Raw genomic sequence first — 27680 nt, forward strand, 5'->3', positions numbered from 1 at the left:
TCACTTCTTCAGAGTTGCTTAATACGTGTCATTGCTGCAGTCATAAAGATACTAAAATACTCCAGAACTTATAATGAATTGCCTATGCTCTAAGATTATTTCTTTACATAACAATATCTCATATTCAATTTCTTCAGATACTGATAATAGGACCTTGAAATTAATTATGAGCTCCTTCTTAATACCCATTTAGTTGTATTTATTTGTAAACCAAACCCTATTGTTTAAACATAAAATATATGTTATTCAGATAAAGTTTTGCTTTCCAAAATAATTCAAATTGAAGTCTCCACCCATATGGTAAAATGTTCTTTGAATGTAACGGAAATAGGATCAAAATACAACTATTTGAATATAAGATCTACAACAAGGTATAGCATTATCAAAATTTATTGAAATAATGACTGCTTTTTAATATAGGTAGTATTCCATTAAAATATATACCTTGAAAGATTTTCTACATACATGACAATTACATTCACACCACAGTTACTTTACTGTAACAGTCAGCTGCTAAAACAACAGCTGAGAGGAGAGCTCATTTGACTTTTTCCATTTATAGCAAACAGCGCAGAGGTCTTATCTCACTAGAAAACGTAACAGCTGTGTCTTCCTTTAAACTATAAATGACTCATTTCTCTATAACACATAACATCATAAAAGGTCTAATGACAGACACAGAAGCTATTTGCTTGTGCGTTTTTTTCTAGATCATGCTTTAAGAAAGAAAGTGATTTAGCAAAAACAAACAAACACAAACAATAACTGTATGAGGATATCTGGATTACAATTAAGTACTTGGAATGATATGTGCTGAACATTTAGCAAAATTATGAGACATGAAAGCCTTTATTTGAAACAGTATTGCTTTTTCTTAAAGCTATCAGTAACACAGCACTGCTGCAATGACACAGCCAATATGCCTAGATACAAAATGTTCTGTGTATGATGATATTTCTATGTTGCACAACATTAAACAAGCTATGGAAATTTGATTTAGACATAACTTTTATGGGAAAGTACAGCACTCTGTATAAATACAGTATCAAACTGCACACCGTGCACTGCCCTGCCTCAAAGGGTGTCTCCATGGATGGAGGAAGGGGAGGCTTCCTTTTCTGACATAGTTCTGGGTAAAATGGCAAACAGTGGCTGTCCTGGCACCAATCATAGGGCAGTACGTTAACACAGGGGCCATGAAGTCATAAAAAAAATGGTGGCTACTGGCCATAAAACGGTGGCTGAAACCATGGAGGACTGTGTTATCAGGGAAGGGGAGAAACAGGATGGGATGGCTGGTCCTGCCAACCACAATCCTGAAAACACCTGGAGTTACCAGTGTGTCAAATTCCGCAGCCAGCCAGCCAGTCACAAAGCAGTCTAAAAAAATGGCGCATGGCATTTTACATCCTGGTAGCTGGAATACAATGGCAGCTGCCATGCCCGCAGTGGGGAAGGGCTCCAGGTGCTGACAGCCTGACAGAGAGGGACTCCCCAGGTCCTCACAGCTGTGACTGGGGCGCAGGGCTCCGGGCTGGTGGAGCAGGTTGGACCTGCAGGGGACAGCACTTCTGCATTTGCTGGGCTCCGACCCTTGTGCCAGAGGGAGCTTGTCCTCCCCTCCCGACACTGACAGAGACAATGGATAAATGCAAAGCTGTTACATAAACAAGGTTTTTGAATATTATTTCTTTTACTATATATCATAATATATAATATATTACATATCCTGAGGGCTTATTATATAATATTCACCCACTCTTTAGCTTTGGCATACTCTTTCTCTGCTACTCTAGTATTTCTAAATTATCTTCTATAGACGTCATAAGCCCAGTAAGAACTGAGAGTCTTTCCCTGCTTAGGAAACAAACATGCGCCAATCTAAATCAGGTCATTACTTCCCAGAGTCCTTGGAGTGTGAATCCATCCTTTAGCTTCTCTACTGCAAGTCCTAGTTCCTCTGAAAAAACAGGCTCCCGATCATGTTGCTTTTTTGAATGCATGAGATATGAGAGAAAATAAAATAAAGCAGAAGGTACTTTTTAATTTCATCATCCCATTTTAACAACATAAATTTGACAGTATGAAGAAAGATGTTCTTACCTTGTTTTCATCAGCAAAGTAAGCCTGCAAAAAAAAGCAAAAAAGAACTTGCACCCTTGAAAAAAAAGAAGCCTAAAAACCAAATCTGCTAATAATTCTTTGGGGTCAAAACTGTATTAAGTCTTCTGCAATAATCAAGTCCTTACAGCTTTTACTTTTGTTTTGTAAACAAGATGACAGTTTTTTCTATGTTGAAATAATATACAGAATGGTGCTAACAGCAGTTGGTGATTATGTCATTTTTCATTAAATACCAATCTTTGAATTTTCCATCATAATAAGCAAAGATTTCTAAATGGTAACATTTTCATATTACATTTGTTACAGTGACAAACACTTTATTGGGGAGAAAATGTAAATATGAAGACAAACTGACAGCATCCTGGTATTTTCTTCATCCTGTGCAGCAGCGTTCATTATTCAATTTCAAAAACTAGCTTTAAATTTATATCAAAATCAGTTAACATCATACTCAATTTAAGAAATGAACACAGTATAACTGAATAATTAACCAAATGTTTCTACTCGAAGATATGGGAAAGAGATACCATCTTTCCCATCCTGTGTGTGTGGAAATTAACACTCAAACTGTTCAGGGTATCAGATCTCTGAAAATATCCACTGCTCCAGAAATCTCCAGACCAGCAGGTTCTAGATCTTATTTACCAAAAGGAGCCCAATCTTGCTTCAATTGCCCCTATGGACTGGTGAGGGGCAGGAAAGAAGGCGTTTTCCTGCTCAGCTGGCTCTCAAGCCACACAACACCCTACAGAACAGCGTCAAGTGTAGCCACTCCTGGATGATTTATGTCTCCTACAGCAACCACTTTCTAATCATCTACAGCCTTTAGTTTTTGCTTGAGAATATACAAAGCACAATTATTTAATCCAGGTGACCAGTAGAGCAAACAGATCTTCACTTAAGGAAAAAGTGTTCAAATATGTTGAAGACTGAATAAAAATGTGCAAAAATCAAAAAAAAGGCAAAAAGTGAGGAAAGGGGGAAAGGAAAAGACAAGAGCTTATCTGCATTAGTAAATGACAGCAAAATTAAAAACAGTGGAAATAAGATTGGCGCTAGCCCTGCTAATTTACCAAATTTCAGAGATTAGTAAGAAAACATGTCAATTGTCAATGTGTCAAGGCTAGTACTTGAAAATATGTGCAGTCTACCTGTACAGTCAATCATGCAGTCAGGTGTTATTAGGTTGCACAGTAACTCTGGAAATTCTTAAATACTGGGCTATATAGTAATACAAAATTATTGCTGCCTTTCTAAAAAACTTTAAAGTTTGAATTTTAGATGAATATCGAGTGTATAGATATCACCATCTATTAATCTGCTCCAAGAGAAGGAAGACTTGTTTTCATATAATGTATCTGATCATATTACACTGCTGATTTTCAAGCTATTTCTGATTTTAATGTGTTGAGAAACTACATAAAACTATTCCTTTAAATATCTACTAGTATTTATTTTGAATAATAGTTTCTTCTAAAGTTAAAAATTCATACAGAGAATAAATTCCTGTAATAATAGGGATATTTAATAAAAGGCATGTAGATGTGTTTAAATATAGAAATTACAGTTGCAGCGTATCTTTAACAGAGGATCACAGCTGTACATTGCTTAAATTTGAATAACCAAGCAAGAATTATTTTATTTTTTTGTTTTCTGTGGAGCCGCTTACCACAAAAGCATCTGTATGTTCATCAGCTTCTATTTCCACATCATCTTGAACCTGCTCCACTGTTACGTCTTCAAGAGGTTGAGGCTACAAATTAAAACACTGTAGTAAGTAAATCCACATATCTAATATGTTTAATACATTTTAATTACTCTTAAGAAAGTATTGTACCTAATTTTAAATAAATTGAGTACCTTTTCTTCCATTTCATAATCTACTCCAAATATAGGGTTAGCTGAATAAACTTTGTGAAGTGAATTAATCTCTTTCACTGCCTCCTGCAGTTTCTCCACAGGGTCTATTTTAAAACCAAGTACATATCCTCCACTCTATATAACAGAGAAAAAAAGACAACATCTGTTTATTAGTGTTGGTTATTATTTAAAGAACTTTTTCCCTTTGATAGTGATTTCCAGTTTAATTACAGCAATTTTCAGCCTGCTGAAAATACATTATCTTTCTTTTTGTGTTATCTTTTTTCATTCTGCCACTTGGATCACAGATGAAATAAAAGAAATTACAATGTTTCTCTATGAAGTAAATTAGCTTTTAACTCTTAGCCCATTATATAAAAGGGGAACAAACTTCTTATACAGAAAAACACAAGCAAATAAGGGTGAGACAAATTCAGAAGTGATATTAATGATTTGTTTCTAGCTACTCAGCAGATGGTTAGTCTATTAGGTCTTGATGTTATTAAAGAAGCTTTCAGATACACAGATACAATGAAAAAATATTTAAAAGAGTAGTGTTAATTAAGTATAGAATTAATTAGATCCCAAAGATAATCTTTCAGAAGACGGTGTATTTAACAGTTATTAAATAGTCATGCTGGCCTATTACTGTTTTGCTTAGAGAAACCATAACTCACAATAGCCATACTGACCCTAACACACAGATATTTTAAGCAGTGCAAAGAGAACTTTTTTAAAGTTTTCAAAAGGCCCCACAGAAGGAACACTCTAAGTACCTTAGAAGTAGTCCCATAACATTTCAGAATTAGAGAAATATTGTATATAAAGATGTCATCAATAAAAAAAGGCTTTTAAAGCTTCTTACCTGCTGAGAACTCTCTATCACAAGTGCCAAGCCAAACTTTGAGTCTCTCATTTTTATTGAACGCTAATGGTAAAGAGGTAAAGAACTTTCTGTTAAAAAATTCTGTAATTACTTGATAAATATCTCTTCTGTTTTGTTTTGGTTTGTTTTTTTTTTTACACTGTACTAGCTACAGTTACTGGTTCTGGAAGCTTGGCTACCAGCATTCCCTCACATTTACCATTACAAATTTGAACCCCTGAAACCTCGGGGAAAAGTGTTTTATCAGAAGCGGTAACAGCAAATTTCTGAAGATCAGATTCACAGATCATTAATCCCAGTGTATGTAGGTGGTATGAAGTATCATAATAAATACTTCAAAAATTTGAAATACAAGCCATTTTCAACATCTGTGCCTGCCCATGAAAGCCCCCAACTAATCTGGACAGAAAAGAAAATCTACCCTGTGGTTGATGCTGGTAAGACTAAATTACTCCCTAAATGTGGGATATGAAATATTAATTTTGGTGAACAGGGAGTTTTAACTGAAGACTTGAACAGATACCATTTCATTATGAAAATGGTTGTTTTAACATACTTACAATTTGTAGATATGGTATGCTGACATTAAAGCTGTCATTCATATTTGCATGCCAAACTATTCTCACATTAGTAATAAAAAACGTTCCCAAATTTCCCTATTAAAGAAAAGGTATGTTAGAACTGCTTTTAAGTACAGAGCCTTTTTTCCAAACATGATGATTACTGCTATCCATTCAAACACAAGCAAAGTATAAGTTCGTATTTAATTCAATGAAAGTCTGATTCTTTCCTACCAAAACCAGTCAAAATGTTTCTATTGATTGCAAGGAAGCAAGATCCAATCTTTAAAGGATACAGAACCTGAGTAGTGAAAATAGCTGGGAGTACCTACTACTGCAGTAAAGCAGGATCAAATCACAGCACAGCCAACCTCATGGCAATACATGAAGCATCTGAGAGCATTCTGAACTGTACAGATCTGGAACTGGTGTATAGCGTAAGTATAATGGCATGCGGGTTACACTTAGGTAATTGAGGAGATCTGTGCCAATGGAATGTAGAGGAAAAAACTTTTTAGCTTGTCAGGATGGATCATATTTCCATTCTGGACTAAAATTGCACAGACAGAAATATCAGCTCCTGTTTTGTTTCATGGCTCTGGGAAATACTTGCAACTAATGCCCTGTAAAATAATGTTTCCTATTTTTATCTTAAAGTCTTTATTTTTTCTTGTTTTAAGACAAAGAATCCTATTCCATTATTTTTGATTTCCAGTAATCAAAAGACAATATAGTCTTAATACTGTTTAGTCAAAGCTGCAGGTAAACATACAAATATCAGCAGAGCACTTTGGAAACATTATTTTCTTTCAGGATCATACACAGCATTAGACTTAAGTTTCTTTTTAACAGGAACTTTATATCTAGTTCAATGCATATTAGCCAAGTCATATAGAATTCAGGTTGCCAAAAAGAGACGTTGTACTGAGTAGCAAATATATGGGATCAGTTTCTCTGCAGGCATCAGCTGATGAATTGAATTAAGGGTAATTCCTTTGAGGTTACAAAACTACAATTGCTAGATAAAGCTGAAACATTTTAACTTTTCTGTAGTCAATGTAGCCTGATTTTTCACTGTACCTGGTCACTTGACAAATTCCAAACTCCATTGACTTTATCATATATTTGTTCTTGAGGTAACAATCTCAGTTGCTTGTTTTGAATCAATGCACTTCTCAGCTTCAGATCACGATACATTTTAGAAGTTTCATAAGCTCTGCAAAAAATCAAAAATACACATTACAATTCAGTGTTTTCTATTATCTTTACTCTTTTTTTTAGCACAGAAATGAAATGTTGCATATTTCAAACTTTTCTTATCCCCTCATTGCAGAGAGGTGAGAGTACTATTAAAACTTAGTCAATACAATCCATTATTTTTCAGCTTTCCTTAATGAAATTAAAGGGGGTTTTAACAACTGTTTTGATCTCCTGTATTGTTCATTTCTACACTGTTTCTTCCTTTTCCTTAAAATAGTTTTCCTGAAGATAGTCATCTCCCAGACTCTATTGCAAAGTATATCCTCTGGGTCCCGTGCTATGCATAGCACAGACATTAAGAATCCTTTATTTTTCAGTGCCAGTTAAGTCACAAACATCCAACATACATATGTCAGTATTCCGCAGCTCATACATGGAAACCTATGGTGGTGTATTATGCACACATTCATTCAGATGACTTATCCTTAGGGGGGAAGTGTACACTGTTTTGTGGTCAAAGAGAGTTCTGACCAGGATTTAACTCTTCATTTCCATTATATGGTCTGAAATTATGGGAAATTATTATAGGCAGAAATTGTAGGTAGAAAATGCACACTGAAATTAGCTCCTTGATACTTTTATTTGTTCAGATAGTTTATACACACAAGGTGCATAAACTGTGATCAATAACTGGTATGAATACACATCAGTTTTCATTATGTACAGTTACCTATTAAAATCTGCAATAATTCTCTCCCTTCCTTACAGAGATTGTTCTCTTTTGGGAAAGTTTTCTGAATGTTAAATATGGGCAGTTACATACTGTGTCCATCAGCAGCTGTAACCCCCGATATCCGATTCATTGATCAAACACTGTTCTAAGTTTGCTACCTGTGTACGGCAATGACTGAAGTGAAGAGTCTGGGACTCCCAGGAACAACATTGGTGAATATGAACTCAAACCGGGTGTTGTTACATTTAGTCAATATATACAGAGCTTCTGTCTGCCCTCGTAATTTCTGTGAGGAAAAAATAAAATTTTACATTTTGTCAATATAGTAGCTCAACTGTACAAGCAATAAATAATCCTCAGATATTTTCTAAATTATTGTTTTAAATAGTGTATATTCAGGTCTAATCCTGATTCTACCACTGATCTACTGCTGTCTTCAACGGAATTCAGGTTTTTTTTGAGAAACTAGCAGTTCCACCAATGCTAGGACTAATGAAGTCCTGCTATGCATTTGCAATATCATGACTGAAACAGTATTTTTGGTTTTGTTATCATGTGGCTGCCTATGGAATCTACATAATCTCCCTGCTGGTCTTTGCAGCAAGCCAAACAAATAGTTTTGCAGGTTGTGTATTTGAGAGCTTTCTTGCACAAAATTAGTGCCGCTACAGACCTTTGTTAAATTTAGACAAAAGAAGCCAACATGTGCTTGACTTATCCAGAGGGAAGAAGAATCACCAAACAGTGTGGTTACATGAGTTTTACTCCCTTAGAAAAAACTAAACCACCCTCCTACAGAAAGGTGAAACACTCAACTTTTAAAAGTCAACTTTCATTACTATTCTATTACTGTTAGTGCAAGTAATCTTTCAGATTATTGTTGATATACTGCAGTAAGTATAAATAACTAATTACAGCTTCTTTTATTTTTTTAAAAAGTATTTTTTGAAACTTACTGAGTTGGCAGTTCTTGTAGTTATATTTATAACGCAGTTGTAACCGACAGCTTAAAAGTTAGGGGAGAAAAAAAACAACTGTTTTGAGAACAAGAAAAATAATAGTCAAAATTACGAAATACAATACTGAATTTTGTAGAACAGCTTTGGTTGCTATTTGTGAGAATTACACCTTGTGGTTGATGATCTGGGCCCTTATTACAAAACTGAAGACTAATGTAAGCTGGAAAGGACCTTGGGAGGTTATCCAGTCAAAAGCAGGACCAACTCTGTCTGGTTGCTTAGGGTACTGTCTAATCAAGTTTTGAATATTTCCAAAGAAAACAATTCTACACTGAGCACTGGAAATAATTTAGGTACAAAGTAATTGCATCCTGTCCCTGTTTCAGCACATTAAATTAAATACAAGTAGACTCACTAGCTACTCATACAGTTAAAATTCAGAGCTTACAACAGTAAAATTGGAAAGGCCAGTACTTGTGGGGAATAAATAAGAAAATACAGAATGTGAATAAATAGGTGGCAACAAGAGCTACAAGTAAAGCAATGTGTGAAGAAACTCAAACTCTTGGTTCTTTCTAGAAAAACAAATGAATCCCACATAGACCAAATGAAAAACATCTGAATTACTCTTCAACTTCTGTTCTGAGAAATTAACATTGAATATTGAATATTACTATTTTGCTATGAATTATTAGCTCAGCTCCTATGTTATAAATAAATTAATTAGTAACAGTTTATTTCAGACTTTACAGAGAAACAGAGTGCTTTACTTTTTTACTTTACTATTCTGTACTGGAATCAATATTTTGTGAAGGAATTGCATGCCACCACAAAGGAAACCAGAGATGATACTTACAGAGATTGACTCTGGGCAAGGACAAGGAGCGCCATATGATCCGCAAATTTGTCACAAGCAGTTTACCTGGAAATAAAGGGTGGAGACATTTTAAAATCTGAATAACTTCCATTAAATTAAATGTTCTGTTCTGTGCTTTTCTTCCTTTTCCTATCAAGGGGAAGGAGTATCCTGATGTTTCAAAGCTAGAGGTAAATATATGTCACAGAACAGCCCACCAGAAAAATCACTAAACACTTTTTTTTGTTAAATGCTAGGAGAGAAAATCCATCAAGGAACAAATGAAACAACCTCTAATATATACCAATATTCCTCAAAACCAACCCAAGAACAGTTACTGATTTCAATCCACACGCTTATAGTAAAAATGCAGACACACTCAGTGCAGAATTGCTCTGGGGAAGAGAAGGGGAAGGCAGTGAGTTAACTATCACAGCTGTCTTCATGAATAACCTCTCCCCTTTATATCATATGCAAATTTACTCCATTCTGTACCCTGTGGAGCAGCACACCCAACCTAGGAAGGGTCATCTCAGCACGCTGGCAGCTTTGTGCCCTTGCCCACTACATATTCCTTACTGATTCAGTTTAACCCTGGGAGGGGAAAATTAAGCCTTAAAGAGGATTACAGCAGAAGATCACCACACTGTTTATAAATGGATTATTCTTACAAGGCCTTCAATTCTAAGCAAATTCTGAGACAAAACTATCATCTTCCTATAACTCTGAACAAGAAATCCTATCTGAAAACACTCCAAGACAGATCTGTGAAATAAGCAGGATCTATTCTGTGCATCAGAGCATTGATACTGAGTTCAATGGAAACCTGACAGGTTTCCACGAACCTGCACAGGTTAAAAAGTAGAAAGTTTACAATTTCCCTGAGTATGGAGTTACCTCTGTCTCCATTGTTTCCTTTGGTATCTTCAACAGACTCTAAGCAGTCTATAAGGACCTCTCCAGGTCTCATTTTCATTTGTCTAAAAGAGAAAAAAAAAATTACATGATGAAAAATAATCCTCAAAAAATAAGGCTATTTCTATTTCCCTACTTCACTTTCTCCGTTTTCTGCTCAGTGCCTCATGCAATGAAAAATTAAGGTAGGTACACATACACACAAATCAACTTTACAGACTTGAAATTATCATTACATCTCACAAATGAAAAACAGCAATACCTCTACTATTCAATTATAACAGTAAATAAATAATTACATAGCAAATGTAACCAAGCAAAATATGCCCTAAAATAGTGAGAAGGTGTGTGGAAATGGGAAAGTAAAAAAAAACAAAACTGCATTGACAGAACTTTTAGAGGATAGAGCTTGTTACCTCCTGATGTACTTTTAGGTCATAAGGAGTGGAACTAGGCTCATGAAATAACAGATGCCAGTAAAAGAAAGATATATAAGGACATGTGAAATGCTCAGAATTTTCCACATAGGATGAGGTTTGATTTTTTGTTTGTTTGTTTTTGTTTTGTTTGTGGGGGGTTGTTTGTTGTTTATATTATTATAATTTTGCTTTATTTAACTGGTCTAACCATTTAATTACATAGCAACAGATGTAGTGTGAATTTCTTCTATATTTTTATCGTATTGTGAAAAACAGCAACACTCTTCAGTTTGCAGGGAAGAAAAGAAATGTATTATTAGGAGGGGAATTTAGTGAGATACTGCAGAGCCAACGCCCCATTCCCTGAGTTCAGGATGCCAACGCCACGGCAGGGACAACGAGTCCTGGTAACCAGCGAGCGCCACCGTCCCCTCTCACACCCATTCGGCTCGAGTCTACTTCCCAGTGCCAGAAAAGCTCGGCTGGAAAAAGCACACCCTTCCCTCAGTCCAAACTTTTGGTTTGTTTGTTTTCGTTGTACACATTGGAAACTGCGACCAGCTCCCACCTCCCCAAACTCCCTGGCCGGCCGCTCCCGAACCCCCGCCCCACTTCGCCCGCCCGCGCCGCCACACGGAGGTGTTCCCGGCATCCACCGCGCCCCGATGGCGGCCGGCCTCAACCCGAGGAGACCCGTCGATGACCGGCCCCGGGCGGGCCCGAGAGCCCCGCTACGGGCAGGAACGGGCCGGGGCGGGCCACTCACTGCGGGGAGATGTCGAAGCGGACATCCCTGTCCTCCCACAGCACGTCCAGCACCCCGCTCATGGCCGCCGCGCGCCCCACCGAGCCCACGCGCTGCCCCGGCAACGGGACGGGAGGGGTGTGGAGTGTTTGTGTCTCGCGCCCCCGCGGCGGCCGGGATTGGCTGCGGCGCCGCACGTGAGGAGCGCGCGCGCCCTCGCGCCCCCGCCGGCCCCGCCCCCGGCCCTGCTGAGGCGCTAAAACCTAAACCGTGTGAAATCCTCGCGTTGTCGGCAAAGTACAGCCTTTGGAGTGTGAGTTCGGTGGTTTTAGTTTCATTTTAAAACAGATGGGATGCGTCATTTTTAACTTGGAGTGACTTGAAATTTGTATGTAGCCAATTTTAACTACAGTACCCTACTACTTTAAAATAAACAAATTACTCGAAATAAATACGAATCATAGGAAGAAACTCGTCCTTTTGACAGTTCTTTCTCTGGAGCTGGTCCCTGGGTTGGCGAGGAGTCCATTGCACCCATCTGGAAGTTGACAAACCGGATGAAGTAAAGTGAGTAACAGGTGGGAAGTGCCTGTGCCCTTGCCGTGGCCGTGGTGGGACACGGACCAAGGGCTCTGGAAGCAGAAAGGATGGAGAGTGTTTGGCTTGAGGCCAAGCTCCGTGTTTGTTGGTATGTTTGATGTTACCATTTGCTCAGTGAAAAAGAGAAAAACACAAACCCAACCAAAAATGATCATCGAGTTGCATATGCAGGACTGCCTAATCTGGGGCTTGTCAGGGGCTGTGGCAGAAATCCATCGTCAGAAGCACATGAGAAGGTTAGTGTAATTTAATTTAGCTAGGTTAAGTTTTTAGTCCTGTAAAGATACCATTATCCATTTTCTCTCCTGGCAGTAAAACAAGAAATGTTTTATTAGAAACAAGCTTTCAAGTATGTTAAGTAATGGGAAATGCAACATATACACACAGATGTAAATGTAAAAAGCAATATCACAGTGGCAGCCAATAAACTATGCTGCGTTTAATGTTTTGAACAAAAGTTTAAATAATTAATTAAGGAAGATGAAAATATTAAAATGCATTTAAAAATTAAGGTTGGCTTTCAGAAGAGAAACACATAACAAGCACCACTTTAGACATGAACTAACCCAAGATATTGGTATATTCACTCATAGAAATCTGTGGATGTCATGGATCTTGGCTAGCTAATGAAAACTGAGGAGAGTTTACTGAAAAAAGGATTAAAGTGACTGTGATATGGTTAGGAAAGGTGTGTAATTTAGCCACCTCCCTGTCTTGTGACCCAGAGAGCACATAGGCCATAAGTTGATGCATTTGCTGCATTTGTCTGTATTGAGTAGTACTCCGCATGTAATTTGGAAATATGCTTGAAATATTAAAATATTATTTGTGAGAATGGTTTCGCTTAATGGAAGTGGTCTTCATTGCACAATTCTTGGCAAATATCAGATTTCTGTAACAGAGAGAAAAGAAATGACATAATTTTAATGACCAAGGATTGCTTCCAAAGCCATATATGTCATTTAAAATGAAGTATAGTTAATGATTATACAATGTTAGTATTTAAAGACCTAGGTGAAGGAAGGGCAATGGCTATGGCAAATGCTATACTGGTCTTAATATAAATTAGTAAAAAAAAGAATTTTTGTACTCTTGATACTGCTGAAAATTTGCTATTTTGTTACATAAGCACTACATCATATACTATATGCAAAAAGAATTAAAGTATGCTTCCATAGGTAGACTTTTTTTTAGTTAGTGCACATATGACTTCACAAAGTTAACATTCTATAAATTAGTTGGTTTGATTTTATGTACCAGGCTGGATAATTAATAACAAAGTCAAACAATCAATAGTTTCAACCTGCTCATTTTCAATGCAGAGATGAATTCCTACCTCCAGAAGAAAATACACAAGCCTGTCTACATTCCTCTTCACTCTCAAAGCGGTTTGCATTTCCATTGCAGCCACCGTACCAAAACTGAGCACAAGCATTGGCTTGTTTATCATAATACCATTTTATCATATAAACACGGCATGGCCCTTGATCCAACCTTAACTTGCACCGGAGGCCCACGATACTTTCTAAAATAAAGAAAAAAGAGAAATAGAAACAATTCAGTTTGTAACAGTCAATTGTATTGCATAGACTTTACCTTTTAAACTCTGATTTTGGTTTTCTTTTTCCTGGTAATGTTATACAACAGTTTAAGATTCACTCTTAGTTGTAAAGATGTTAGTATTGAAGGCAAGTTAAAAGTGTATTTTAGTAGGTCGATTAAACTATTCCTTTACTGGCATGGTTCTAGTAATTCCAGAAATAATAGTATTATGGTTCTACATACCAAAAGAGCAATGAATATGAATACGATAATTTTGAAATCTATTTTTTGAAATCTAATTAAGTGCAACCAGTCTTGTGAGCAACCTGAAACTGTAAGCTTAAGACCTGTAAGGTAGTTGCATATGCTGTTTTCAAATCATAAGCATGACCATCGTCCTTCTGCTGCATGTTAGTTCTTTTTGTGGTTGGAAGAAGAGACATGAAAACAGTGAGAAGAATATAAAACTTTACTCTTGCTTTTGTAAGATATTTGTGTTACTTATCTAATGCAATGGTAGTAATTATGTACATACGTTTGAATGTAAAGCCTGTTGGTCTAGTGACTCCTACAGATATGCATAAGAGGACTGTGACATACTAATCTAGTCTCACTCACTTTAATAATACCATTAGATAAAAAACAATTTTCTGTTAAGTTTAATGTTGTGACACCAATATTTTGTCTTTGCCAACTCGTATCTTGTCACTTTTTTTGGGGAAAAAAAAAGTTATTGCCAGGGACCAGATAAGCCATGCCAGTGTTCCCAGGAAGCATGGGAACATGTTTCTATTGCTCTTTTCTGTTGCTCCCATCATAATAAACTGTTACTGGAACTCAAAATCCTCCAAATGATGAACAAAATACATTTGGACATTTCATGTCCAAAAAATCAATGAAAAGAATCAATCCTTTGAGCAGTCAGCTAATTATTATACTTTTCTTCAAATGACTAAACACAGTTTTTTCCTATTTCTCCTCTCCTCTGAAAGAGAAGGCTATTTTTTCTGTCCAATTCTGAAATCATTATTTTTGTCTTTAATGAAGCCTCCTACCTCCATAGACTGCCCCTTCTTGGCTGACAAATTACCTGCTCACTGGCCCACCTCAGTGAGCATTATGTTCTCTTTTTGATGCTATTTATGAGCTCCTCTCAGATAACCTTGCTTTTGCCATAAGTGGAGCAGTGGGATTTGGAACTTGGGAAGACAAGAACGGCAACTAGATCTGTTATAAAATCCTGAAATGGATTCTCTTCCACACCATGGACTCAAAAAATCTTCAGAGAGTAGAACAAAATTACTCTGATTTAAAGCCTTATTAAAAGTTAGTATCAGGATAAGAGGGAACAAAATGAAAAACTAGTTATGATCTATAACCTGGTCTTGGTGTGAGTCCTGCAGTTGAAAGAGGTGATGTCATCACTTTATTGGATGGTGATTGTTTAGATGGCAATAATGGTACCACAGCTGCAGCTGAAAAGAAACAGAAGAAGACGTTGATTTTTGATCAGCCGAAAAAGAAGATGAAGAAATGAATGACGATAAAAATACCTCTAGTGTCTGCTGTTAGGGAGGGTAACTGTTTCTCCTCTTGTTCCTCTTCATAGGCTTCATATACTACCACAGGAGGTAATTTGGTCTGAAATAAGCAGTTGATTTTCTTTGTTTTCCAGATACTGTGAAGTGTTTAAAAATTAACAAGCCCTCCATGACTCAGAGATTTTCTAATGTTATTCCTTTCCATTTAACCTGACTTCAGTGTTAAAAACCAGAATTTTAAATTCACCTGGTTAGTTTACCAGGAAAGTTGTCATACCTAAATATGAGATATATATTTTTTTTAGTTGACCTTTACGGAATTTTATTTATAAACTTAAAATGATAATCTACAATTGAGTTCAATTCTTAGACTTAATTATAACAGTGTAATTGCTTTTTAATAATGTCATTTCACACTGTGGCACAAATATTACTGCATTAAACAAAGGAATGATAATTCTTGTAACAGTATCAGGAATAAACTATAGCAATTATAAATTATATATTATATTATAAATTATTATAAATTATAGCCTGCATGCAACATCAGAACTCTTACTCAGAACAACCAGCTCTGAGAATACCAAGTTAAAGGAGCTATTACAGTACCTGTCTGGCAGAAAAGTAAGGTGAAGGTTACATACTACATCAGGCAGCACAGAGGGATATATATTTTAAACTTCTGCTCATTGAAGTCTGCTGAATTTTCATACCGGAGCTAATGGATGAGGAAGATCACCAAGACTCAGAGGACTTTCTACTGTAGATACTCCAGGTGTCTGTGCTGAAAGTGGTTGTCTATTAACATGGTGGTTCTGAAGTGTGTAATATAAAGAACTTGGAGATACTGAATGGAAATATGAACCACTTATACTTGCACCATTTCCATTACGGTTGTATATTAAGGTACCATGTTCATCTTCACAGAATTGGTTGACTAATTTGGACTCCAGAGCTGTTTAAAAAAAAGAAAGTAAAAAAATCATACTGAGAAATTCAATGAATTTTTAAAATATGGACTACTTATATACGTCAGTAATACACATGTAATCCAGTACTCCTTGGATTGTTTATATGTCTCTAAGAAGATTATTCCAGACTCTCTGCACTGTAGCTTTTTTTGGTCCCAAATTTGCCAGCATGTAAGTCCTCTACATGGTACAAAATACAATGAACTTATTTAAAGGTGTTCATCCAAGCTTAGTAACAACTACTAGTTGGTTATGGGAAAATAACTGCTTACCTTGCTGATGTGAACAATCAAATGAAAAATGGAAGTGAACAAGCAGAATTTATGACAATGGGTTTCATTCTGACTTACAGTCCAGCAGATGTGCAATGCATGAGCACTTAATCAGCTTAGAAAACCAGTTTAAGCAGCTGTTTTCCTAGACTGGGTGACATCCCCCTGTTGGCGTGTTAAATCATTGCCCTATAATGTGACTCCTTAAAAGAAGTGAATCTCTATCTCTAGGTTCCTATTACTTTGCATCTTGTAACTAATCCTGATCAGCATCAAAACTTGACATATCCACAAAGATAGTACTGTCCCCCCACCATGCCCCTTCTGAGAAGCATCAGATACAATGCAGAATAAAACTTCAATGAACGCACCTGGAAGGGTGTTAAAGTCATCAATGAGAAACATGTGTTCTGTGTCTGGATCTGAAGCAATCAGATTTAGCTCACGCACAAACTCAGCCTGTGTTGGATCTGAAGTGTTTACAATTCCTATTGCGTACATTTCGATGTTTGCTGCGTGAGCCTCTCGAACGACAGTGTCTAGTTTTACAGCTTCTCTCTTGTCTGCTTGGCCATCTGTCAGCACGAGAGCTACTTTCCGCACTCCTGCTCGAGCACTGAGGAATCCTTCCTGGGTTGCTTTACGGATAGCAGTTCCTGTGTAAGTGCCTTCTCCCATGTATTGCATTTTTCTAATTGCTTGCTTAACATCCTGTCGAGTTGTATATTTGTTGAGACCAAATTCTAGCTGAACTTCTAAACTGTATAACACAAGGCCAATTCTGGTAGCATTTCTGCCTACAGTTACTCTGTCTACTAAAGCAGTTACAAAATCTTTGATAATCTCAAAATTTTCTGGTCCCACACTCTCAGAGCTGTCAATCACAAATACAAGCTCCATAGGAATTTCCTTACATTTAATACCGCAACCTGCAAAGGAAAAATGAAAAAAAACAGAGCACAATGACTTGATGTGGTATCCTTTTGGAAAGGAGAATAATTTAATGAAGAAAATATAGAAACTGAACATAAAGATTTCCTGAGTACTTACCACATATCTCTTTAATTAATTTAATTATATCTTCTCTCTGGATATGAAAAGAATTAAATATGAAATTATTTTACAACTTTGCCTCTTTCAAGTAATGCATAATATTGACACTAACAAAGATTTTGTTTATAATTAATATTTGTGTCCTACAGGAACTTAGAAATATCTTACTGTTTAACTTTCAAACCTGACCTTCCAAACAGGGAATGAGTCCCACATTTTACACTGAACTGTTTCATATGCATATAACAATCATTAACTTGACAACACAGAAACATCTCTATCTTAAACAATTAACTACTGTTATTGTAAAAATGTTTTGTGATTAACTGATTCTCATTAAAACTGAAAATCATTCATATTTTAGTATCTGAATAATATGATATCCATTTTAAATGTATTGGGCGTGGAGAAACAGACCCGACTTAGGAATTGTATTGCTTGTGGTGAGCTGATGTATGACAGCACCAACACAGAATGGAACTGGGAGTTGGGAGCCCTGGTGTATCTGGTCCACTCTGTTACCCAGCTTTCATCAGAAAAAAGAAAAAACAGCTGCTGCCCTCAGAGGTGTCTGTTCAGAAAAGTGAGACCTTCTGTGACATGTGAACAAAGTGTTTCTTCTTATTAGAGCAATCCTTTGTTATATTTTTTTAAGTGCATGACAGGACTCATTCGGCATTGAGTCAGTCTTTCAAATACAACCTTTTGCTACTGCTGCTCAGCTTCCATAAAACTTAGTAGTAGTCACTGACATACTTTTGCTGAATTTGGGTCAAGTGCAGTTCAGACTTAGCAGAAATATAGTTAAGTTCATAGCATGACAGACCATGATAAGTTTGAAGATCCTTGCTCTTTATACTCTTAAATACTTGTAAAAAATCCTTCCTGCAGCAAGTGCACTCCTGAGTCATCTAATGCTAGCTGTAAAAGAACATATAGCAGAAAAATGCCTAAAATTACCAGGAACTTTAAATTCCATTTCAGTATAAAGTAGATGAGAAAAAATCAGAAATCTTTGAGTGGTTTCATTCTGTAATATTACTGAGACCACTTCTTGTCGGAGATCTCCGTCCAAAGTAATTAACAGGATATGTTTCATCTGATCTAGTATTGTTTATATCTTGCCATAAGGGGATTTAAATAATGGAATTTGCTTACTGTTAGGCCTTGCTCTCCCTTTGGTCCAGTTTTGCCCTGTAACAGTGGTTGTTAATTCAACATTGCAATTAATTAGTAACATTGTAATTCAGAATATGACTTCATCAATACCATTATTTGAACAATATTTGGCCAATAGGAACTTTGGCTAGAAAAAGTGGTGTTTGTGTTATACTACCTTGTGCATTCAGTATCTGCAACCTCCTAAGGTGACGGTGTTATATGGGAATTGGATGACCTCAAGTCTCCCACTCAATAACCGATTGTCAGTTTACATTAGAAAGGGAGAATCTGTGCAAAGCTTTCTTGTCTACCATGTTGTGTTGATTTCCTCTCTCAATAGACTGTGTGCCTGCCTGACACCCTGGAATGATGAGAATTCTGCTTCATCGTGTGTGAGTTTAATAGGGCCAGTAGCAGGACAAGAGTGAATTTTTAAAATATGGACTATTTATATGTTAGTGTATATATATGTGTATGTATATATATATATATACACATCACCCCCCCAGCAATGAGGTTTATATATTCCTACTTAATAGTATGCAAATTTCAGAACAGAAGAGCACCACATATTACTTGTGTGCTTTTGGGGACCTGCCCATCAGCAGTTTTCATTTTTATTCCCCTCACTGTTCATGAGCTGTGAGGGAAGGTCTGAGCTATAGTTATTTGCTAGCCATAGAATAGAATTGCATAGTTTTGTCTTGAAACGTGGCAATTGTCCTTCACTGCTCTCCTGGTTTCAGCTGGGATAGAGTTCATTTTCTTCTTAGTAGCTGGTTTAGGGCTGTGTTTTGGATTTACTATGGGAATCATGTTGACAACACACTGATGTTTTGGATGTTGCTAAGTGGTGCTTACCCTAAGTCAAGGACTTTTTAGTTTCCCATGCTCTGCCAGTGAGGAGCTGCACAAGGAACTGCAGGGAACATGGCCAGGACAGCTGACCCGAAGTGGCCAAAGGGATATTCCATAGCATAGGATGTCACACTCAGTACACAAACTGGGGGAGTTGGCTGGGAGGGGACAATCATTGGTCAGCAGGTGGTGAGCAACTGTATTGGGCATCACTTGTTTTTTTCATTATTATAATTATTATTATACTTTGGTTCAATTACTAAACTGTTTTATGTCCACCCGTGAGTCTTCTGTTTGTTTATGGTTTTCTTTACTGTTTTATCTGATTCGCCTCCCCATCCCACCAGAGCTGGGGGGCAGGCGACTGAGTGGCTGCATGGTATTTAGTTGCTGGCTGGGGTCAAATCATGACAACTTCCTTAAGAGAGAAACCACATCTGTGCGATAAGTGGGGTATTAATCAAGGAAATGTCTTTATGCTTTTAAAGTTTTTCATTGTTTCAGTTTCTTAAGTATTTCAGATTATATGTAGTTAAATAGAAAGAAGAACACACAACCCAGCTTTGTTTTTACATGGTTTAAGAAAACAGCCATGATAAACCTGAGTTACTCACGGGTTCTCCAGATAAACCAGGGTCACCCACATCACCTTTTTCTCCTTTTTTCCCCTTGTCACCTGTAGCTCCTCGATCTCCCTTTAAAACCATGTTGGTAAGCAGACAGAAAGCATAAGTCAGTTTTTATTACACTTTTCAAATTTCTCTCTAGTTGCCTTTGTTGAATTCACCTTCAGCTTCTGATATGGCAGAAATCTTCATTAGACATCATTTAAATAACATGGTATTTTGTGAATTTCGTTAATAACTTATAGGATTGGCTAAGCATCCTTATGGGAAAAAATAAGTGAAACTGTTTGAACAATGAACCATCTCAAACAACTATATGCACACTATAGAGGGGTTTCATGTGATATTACATGATGGAAATTATTATCAGTGTCTTAGAAAAATAAGATAACAGTAGGGAAATAGAAAAGAAATCCAAGGGTGTCATTGGAATGAGTAATGTGAATATCACTCTGAGAAACCTTTTGGCCCAGAAAAGGTGTTTGGAATTGCAAACTGATGAATTCGTGTGTCCTGGTTTGATTTTTAGTAGACTATGGTATTTTGTACAGCCTTTCTGAGCCAATGTGATCGCATCTAAAAACTGATTCCAACCTAAAGTTCTCTTTTTCTTAACATTGATGTAGTGCCCAAATTTTGCATAGCAGGTGAAAGAAAGGCAGTAATATTAAATCTAATAATAAAATAATATAACTTCTAATAATAATATAATCTTCTAGTATCTGGGGTTTTCCCAAATACCCATTCCCTCCTTTACACAGAATTTATAAGCCTTCAACGAGAGCTGACTGTAATGAGTATTTTCAGTGTGTTCTTTTCCATCTAGGGCATTATCTCTGATTTACATATCATACCTTCTGTCCTAAAAGCCCATCTCCAGGGGGGCCTCGTGGTCCTGGCATTCCTTGAATTCCTTGTTCCCCCTAATGATAATCCAAGTAGTGATATTAACTCTTTGTAATCATTAATCATGCTTTAAGTTTAAATGTTCAAAGAGAAAGTGTTTCAAACTGCATTTTAACAAGTATCTTGAGGCACTTGAGACAATGTAGTAGCTAGCTTATATTTCTCAAATATTTCTTCAGTATAAAGTTATATAATATTGAAAAACCACATTATTGATTTTAATTTTAATTTTTTCCCTCTTTCTATCCCATTTTATTCCTTCTCATTCCCCTTTTCTTATTTCTATCTTTTGAGTGTGTCTCATCTGACTGATACTTTGGGTAAAAGTGCATGTTATAGGGAAAAATTAATAGTACACACAAAGTCAGGATGGAGACTCTTTCTCTACCATAGATGGTATTCATATAACTACTTCAGGCTGTCTCCATGGGTATGAGAGCTGAGGAAGAGGAAATGGTATTTTTAATTTTGTAAAGGTATCTTTAACTGATAAAAGTTCCTTCCTTCTCCCTCAACACATGTGTGCTTGGGCTTGATGTTCACAGCAGTAGACACAGAACATACTTTGTACGTGCTCCCATTATTCTTCTCATTTTCTCGCCTGAGGCTCTCTTCATATAAGAAACTATGTGGAATCTCCTTAACACTGTGATTGTCAGATTGACCGCTCAGCACAGGTTAAATATTGAAGACATGAAGCCTTTTTACCTTAGTTCCTTGAATACCTTCACCAGGAGGTCCCAGAGAGCCAGGTGGCCCTGGGCGTCCTATGGTTCCCTGGAGAATATTCATAATAAAAATACACAATAAATTGTTATACCACAATGTAATTTCTTGTCCATCCTCTACCAGACATTTCTTTTTATAAGTAGCGAGGATAAGATTGCTCTGTCCGACAAAGACTCATTTCAGCCTTTATCAGATTATTAAAATCCAGTTTATACTACAAAGGAGTCACTTGGCTTAATGATTACTGAACATAAATAACCTTCCTGAGAGATATATACATTGTGTTGAAGGAAGGATTGTATTGGTGGGATATTGGGGACTGAATTAAGATTTAAGAGGGGATTATTGTTTTATCTTTCATCACCATTACACAGTAAGACCTATGGGCATACATACTAATGTGGCATTGCAAATCAATACTTGTTGCTAATTCATAAGATAGTTTTCAAAAGAACTCTAGAGAAAATGTTTCCATTCCATATGTTATTCACAGGAAGCAATCAAAACTGACATAGTGAAATATTAATTTCATGCCTATATTGCTATTCCAGTATCCCTGCATGAAATTCTCTCTTTCCTCATTTGTAAGGATACTGTGCACATGCCAGTCCTTGGGACTAGTCCTGACTGGGGAAGTGCTTCACCACTGCTTTGCTCTGGACGTGGTTTTCATGCCAATGTGAACTGAATCTCTGGGACCAATAAGCCACATTGTGCAGGTAACACATTATTATGTTGCATAATCTTTGCATTTAACTTTGTTGAGTTCCTTTACATTTACATTCTACACCATTTCTTTTGCATTAGTAGACTTCTAGAACTGAGCTGTAGGAGCATAAGAGTTTCCAATTTGGGAGGTTTCATAGTGAAAATTGCTTTTTACAGTTACAATTATTTTCAGGCCTTTGTCATTATGTATATTATAACTACAAAAATAATCCTTTTTTTCAGTGATCGATCCTTATATTGGTCATTATATGTTTATTAGATTGGTACAGTAAAAAAGAAGAATTAATTCCAGAACTCAAGTTATGCCTATAGCTGTAACAGTAGCATGGGCAAGACACAGTAAGTGCTTGCCAGGCCTTTAATTTTGACCAATGCTAGGTTTGAAGAAACTTTTGCTACTCAGTTGCAGCTAACGTCTGCAGGAGCTAAATGTTTTGTCCCTGATCTTCACTGCAAGGTTATCATTTATCATATGCAACTGGAAGAAGGCTATGGTTCATGGCTAGTCACCAAAAACATTTTTGATTTTCTACAAAATGAAGATTATTTGTTGGATTAATTGTTTCTAGTGAAGAGTGAAGACAGAAAACATGTGGATGTCTATGCACGTCTGTGCATTTTTATAGTATACTTTGTTTGTTTGTTTTTTAGAAAAAAGACAAAGGGAGACATAATTGTTAAATCTCTTACTTTTGGTCCTGGCAAACCTTCTCCTGGTGGACCGGGGAGGCCAATTGGTCCTCTAATACCGGGATCACCCTGAAAGTTGATACTTTAAGAAATAAGTAGTGAATACAAAAGTTTAATTTATCTCTAGAATTCCCAGCACCTCTTATACTCAAATGGGACAAAGAGAAGAGAACTATTGAACAACATGGTGCAAGTCCAAACAGTGATAACTCATGAATATGGCAGGCAGGTCAAGGAAGTTACTGGGGATAAACAGCTAGTGGTCTAAACATATTCAAGACATGTACAACCAATTATGCATAGTTACACAGGAATTACAATTCCCATGTTGAAAACAAAACAAAAAACCCACAAAGATTTTGCTTGCTGTCAGTTGAATCACACTCTGTGTTCAAATTGCCACTGTTCTAGCTTTTTCCTATTAGTGCCTCTAGGCAGCTAGGGGTTTGAGGTCAGTGGAAAAAAGATGCATGTCCTTTTAAGAGACATTAAGCATGTTTAAGTAGTTGCAGTCAATTCTTCAGTTGCCTGTATAATGCCAGTAATCCTGCAATCTGCATCAGGATGAGTTCTGAAGTGAAGCTTGAAGAGCTTCTGTGGGATCTATCTTTTATGTACTGACAAAGAAGTTAAAGCTAGACTAAATAGGTATTCTGACTGTGACACATAAGTAGGAATTATATCTCCATGAAATAACATATACATATACATATACATATACACATACACATACATATACATATACATATACATATGCATTTACTTTTCTAGAAGTTAAGGTCTGTACCTTAGGTCCTGGTAGTCCAACTCCATCTGGGCCTTGTTCACCAGGAATCCCAGGGAGGCCTGGCAAGCCCTGAAATTATATACACAGGCAACATAAATTTAATTTATGGTTATATTGACTATGTGCTTTTGTTAACATTTGTATGGTAGTTTCTTGAATATGTTGTCTCTTGGTGGGATCACTTTACAATTGGTTAAATTTTACTCTGATAAACCAGAAGTGGTGTCAGTGGCATTTGTGTGTGCATTGAATGCCATGCAGGGGGCTTGCATGTGTTTGAAGACACAGGAGTCTAATCTGGAAAGACAGTTGCCATAGCTGTTCTGCACTACATAATCAAGAGAAGTGGAGGACAGGGAAGGTCTTGCACCATTTCAGAAGGAGATTTTCCTTCTGTGCTGAAATGCATTTCCACAGTTGAAGAGTCTTTTTAGGCTTTTAGAGCAACAAATCTTTCCTAGCATGTCAGACACAGAGGTGAATCACTTACGTGTAGCACTTATTTGTTCCCAATTCACATAAAAAAAAAAAAATCTATAAACTTACAGGTGGGCCGGGATAACCATCTCCTTTTGGCCCAAAGGGCCCGGGGGGTCCTGGAAGGCCTCGATCACCCTGATGAAGGCAGGAAAAACCTCTGAGTGAATGCCAATATAGTTGTTAGCAAGAAATTTTCCAGGGAAGTGAAACTTCTGTGGCAAATATACGGTAAATTGATTTTATCTGTCTATCTGCTAATGTATTTTACTATGTAAATTATTATTTTAGGTTTATTAAATCCTGGATTAAAACAGTACCAGCTCAGGATTTACAAGACCATTCACTTCTACAAAACTAATTTTAGTATTTTTCAAGAGCTCTGTCTGTTGTCATTTGTGGCCTACATATAAGAAGAAATTATGTTAGTTGCATTCCCCATATTTTTATCATAATTTTATCATAATTTGTTCTAGAATTGTATTTTCCTATAATGCTAAGGAACCTCATTAAAGCTTCTAACAGGAGCTTCCTATGGGAGATGTCTAATTAAGCTTCTTTCATGGATACAGACAGCTGGATTATTCAGGAACAGATTTACCAAGAAAACTAAAAGGACTTTAACCCTCCCAACCACACTGGATGGTGCAGTGAACTGCTCAGTTACAGTTGAATGGATGATTAGGATTGTGTTTGTCCCTGTAGCTACACAAAATGTGGGCATGCAGAAATAATGCAAAAATAATTTTAAAAAATGAGATTGTAAAAGGCTTTCCCCTGTACAGCTTAGTGCAGTTGTGTGTCTGAGAATGAAGGAACAGCAAAGGCACTAATGCTGACAAAGACAGCAAAAAGTGAAGAACATAGTCACAGAAACAGGCAGTGTCACCCAGCTGAAATTGCTTTGGGGACTCAAGGCTGAGGGAGAGAGACTTGCAGCTCTGAGCAAAGGGCTTGCTTCCTGTTGATTGATTCCTGTTGGATCCCCAGAAATGGGACAACATGCAATTCTCTGAATTAACTGGACTATACCAGAAAAGTACATGATTCCATCATCATAATCTCCTCCTGATGAAAATAAATGTAAGGATCTTGAAAACCGCTGACTGATCAAAAAGGGATAGAGATTGTTACATGTTTCTCGTGCTTCTCTTACTGTGTTCAGTTCACTCAAAGAACAAAAGTACTGTCAAATGCAATAAGAAAAAAAAGGGGGGGGAGGGGCAAGCAGGATCCAGTATATTTTGAGAAACACAGGTTTATATGTCCCGAGTTTCTTGGTGTTCAAACAAAATCATTCCTGGAATGAAGAGTGGATTATGAAAGTTGAATCTAGGTACCACTGAGGCAATACTAGAAAAGTGCTAGAGGAAAATCCTTAGCTACTTCTTCATGTTCTTCTTGCACTACTTAAGGTATTTCTTCTCACAGTGCCAATTTGGCCCATGTCCTGAGACCTTTTTGGAGTCTATAGATTACCATGTGTCAAAATTAGGAATGAAGCAAAGGAGCCTGGATGAGAAAAATTAACTGTACTTGACATGTAGGCTGTTGTAAGCACAGTTAACACGTGTCCTCTATGAATTCACTTCTAATCAATTAGAAACAGTCATTCTTCTCCTGGTTCTCTGCCATCTGAAAGCTTCTGGTTCACAGAATCTGGAAGATTGACCATCCGGGGATTTCTGGCTCTGCAAGACCTTATACTCTGACAGAGTTGTAGGACACATTTGTTAAGAACTGTGAAACACTTGGCCATCCTAGGAGTTTTTTGTTGCTTTACTGAAATCCTCCTGGCTTATTTTACAGTTCTATCAGAAACTAGTTTAACAATTTAGAAACTACCTTTGCCCCAGGAAGTCCAAAACCTGGTTCTCCAATTGGTCCAGCAAGACCAGGTAACCCAATGTCACCCTGCAATGAAGAAAATAAATACTCCTGTTACGTATTTTATTAAACTCCAATCACAGGCTGGTTTTCTGTTATACAAATTTATATATATCAAACATAATAGCTAATTTTATTTATTGCTACTGCAAACCCTAAAGCAGAATAAAGAAAAGTATTTTGATATCCAAGGTTATTCAAAATAAAGCAATCAACAAAGGTAGGCCATACCTCAAGCTGCCATACAGTTAATACGAGGGCACTGTGGTAACTAGATTGGATATAATCCATAACTCTACTCATAGGAAAGAAGAAGTTTTAGTTGACCTTATAAGGCTGAAATGGTTTAAACAAGTATTAGCATAGCCTACTTCAGTTTTCACCCTGTATTTATAGGCACTAGGAACTGGAATCTGGTTGTTACCTTTGGCCCAGGCACAGCTCTTCCAGGAGGGCCTGGCATTCCAAGACGTCCTGGTGCACCAGGCTCTCCCTGCAGTGAAGGAAGGAGAGAAAAACCAATGGATTTTTCTGAAAGTGAGCATGACCATCTCATATAGAAAACATTTTGCAATAATTTACAATATTCCATTAAAATTCTGTTAGAATTTCTAATATGCAATTCTGTGTGCAATATCTGTGGAATATGTTTGAAGAACTGATAACAAGCATACTTCTGTTTTCTCAGTGGAAATGAGATCCTTCTCAGTCATGGCACAAACAGATGCTATTAGAAGTCCCTTTCTTAGTATATTTGAGACTTAGTCATACAGCACTCAAGACTTCCTGCCCAGCTATGTAGGTATACTGAAAACATGTATACTGTTCTGTTAGATTAGATTTTTTAAAAGTAGTCCTTTCAGTGTACTTTTTTACCTCTTTTTCCTTTTATGTGGAAATACTCTTGTGTGTATAAATAGCAAAAGACTTACTAAGAAACTGGAGGAGAAACCTGGAGTAGCTCTTCTCTCACTTTCAGTGAGTACTGAGTATTTTAATGGAAACTCCAAATTCATAAAAGAATATCAGCCATGAGTCAGTGTAAGGGAAAATAAAGTTCTGTCACATATGTATATTCCGTACACAATACTATCTTCTCAAATATTTCAGTATAAAAATACTGGTAGATACCTTAACTTTTTGTAAACCAACAGGGAAGCAATGTGGTAAAGGCAAAGTTTTTTAAAAAATGCTTCTAGCTGTTTACAGGGATCATGGTGTGTCTTGCTAAGAGAAGTGTTAGCTGGACTATTTTTTTATTATTATTAAGTGAAGCAAGTTCACTCTGGAACTGTTGTTTCTGAGATCTGGAACAAAGCACAGCTTTAGGAGGCTATTTTACACACAAAACATAGTAATAAACTCACTTTAGCTCCAGGAGGTCCAGGCACTCCTGCTGGTCCTGTTAATCCACGTATTCCTCTCTGACCTTGATCTCCCTACAAAAATGGACAAGACATGTCACACATACCAAATAATATTAAGAATTATTATTATTATTATTATTATTATTATTATTATTATTATTATTATTATTATTATAAGGATGTGCTAAGTGGAATTAACTGTAAATGTCAGTGAAAGATAGCAAACA

General features: G+C 36.8%; 2 protein-coding genes across 2 annotated transcripts in view; both read right to left on the reverse strand.

Moving 5' to 3' along the window:
• Positions 1-374: 374 nt before the first annotated feature.
• Positions 375-11392, reverse strand: BBS5 (Bardet-Biedl syndrome 5). Its single transcript, XM_027678650.1, has 12 exons — positions 11279-11392; positions 10076-10158; positions 9179-9244; positions 8320-8369; positions 7522-7649; positions 6511-6646; positions 5431-5526; positions 4850-4912; positions 3985-4119; positions 3794-3877; positions 2104-2127; positions 375-1988 (listed from the first exon to the last, which is right to left on the reverse strand). Exons 1-12 carry the CDS (start codon positions 11338-11340, stop codon positions 1887-1889), a joined length of 1029 nt encoding a protein of 342 aa, XP_027534451.1. The 5' UTR covers positions 11341-11392; the 3' UTR covers positions 375-1886.
• A 1235-nt stretch (positions 11393-12627) lies between these two features.
• Positions 12628-27680, reverse strand: part of LOC113965059 (collagen alpha-1(XXVIII) chain-like) — a 34864-nt gene continuing 19811 nt past the window's right edge. Inside the window, exons 20-36 of the mRNA XM_027677898.1 lie at positions 27454-27525; positions 26511-26579; positions 26045-26113; positions 24269-24337; positions 23723-23791; positions 22936-23004; positions 21496-21564; positions 20736-20804; positions 19870-19950; positions 18395-18430; positions 17234-17270; positions 16555-17112; positions 15654-15895; positions 14953-15040; positions 14779-14874; positions 13194-13382; positions 12628-12749 (exon numbers count right to left, since the gene is read on the reverse strand). Coding sequence (XP_027533699.1) covers positions 12742-12749; positions 13194-13382; positions 14779-14874; positions 14953-15040; positions 15654-15895; positions 16555-17112; positions 17234-17270; positions 18395-18430; positions 19870-19950; positions 20736-20804; positions 21496-21564; positions 22936-23004; positions 23723-23791; positions 24269-24337; positions 26045-26113; positions 26511-26579; positions 27454-27525 — 1890 coding nt within the window. The 3' untranslated portion in view covers positions 12628-12741. The remainder of the gene's footprint in view (positions 12750-13193; positions 13383-14778; positions 14875-14952; positions 15041-15653; positions 15896-16554; positions 17113-17233; positions 17271-18394; positions 18431-19869; positions 19951-20735; positions 20805-21495; positions 21565-22935; positions 23005-23722; positions 23792-24268; positions 24338-26044; positions 26114-26510; positions 26580-27453; positions 27526-27680) is intronic.

The sequence above is a fragment of the Neopelma chrysocephalum genome, unplaced genomic scaffold (assembly GCF_003984885.1).
Source record: "Neopelma chrysocephalum unplaced genomic scaffold, ASM398488v2 Primary Assembly neopelma1_44, whole genome shotgun sequence".
NCBI classification, from domain to species: Eukaryota; Metazoa; Chordata; class Aves; order Passeriformes; family Pipridae; genus Neopelma; species Neopelma chrysocephalum.

Excerpts from the sequence above, each read along its gene's own strand:
- BBS5 (XM_027678650.1), bottom strand. The coding sequence starts at position 11,340 with ATGAGCGGGGTGCTGGACGTGCTGTGGGAGGACAGGGATGTCCGCTTC. Across the intron at positions 10,159-11,278 it reads CGCTTCGACATCTCCCCGCA|ACAAATGAAAATGAGACCTG; the intron begins GTGAGTGGCCCG and ends TTTCTCTTTTAG. Across the intron at positions 8,370-9,178 it reads CTTGCCCAGAGTCAATCTCT|CTGTCGGTTACAACTGCGTT; the intron begins GTAAGTATCATC and ends CTAACTTTTAAG.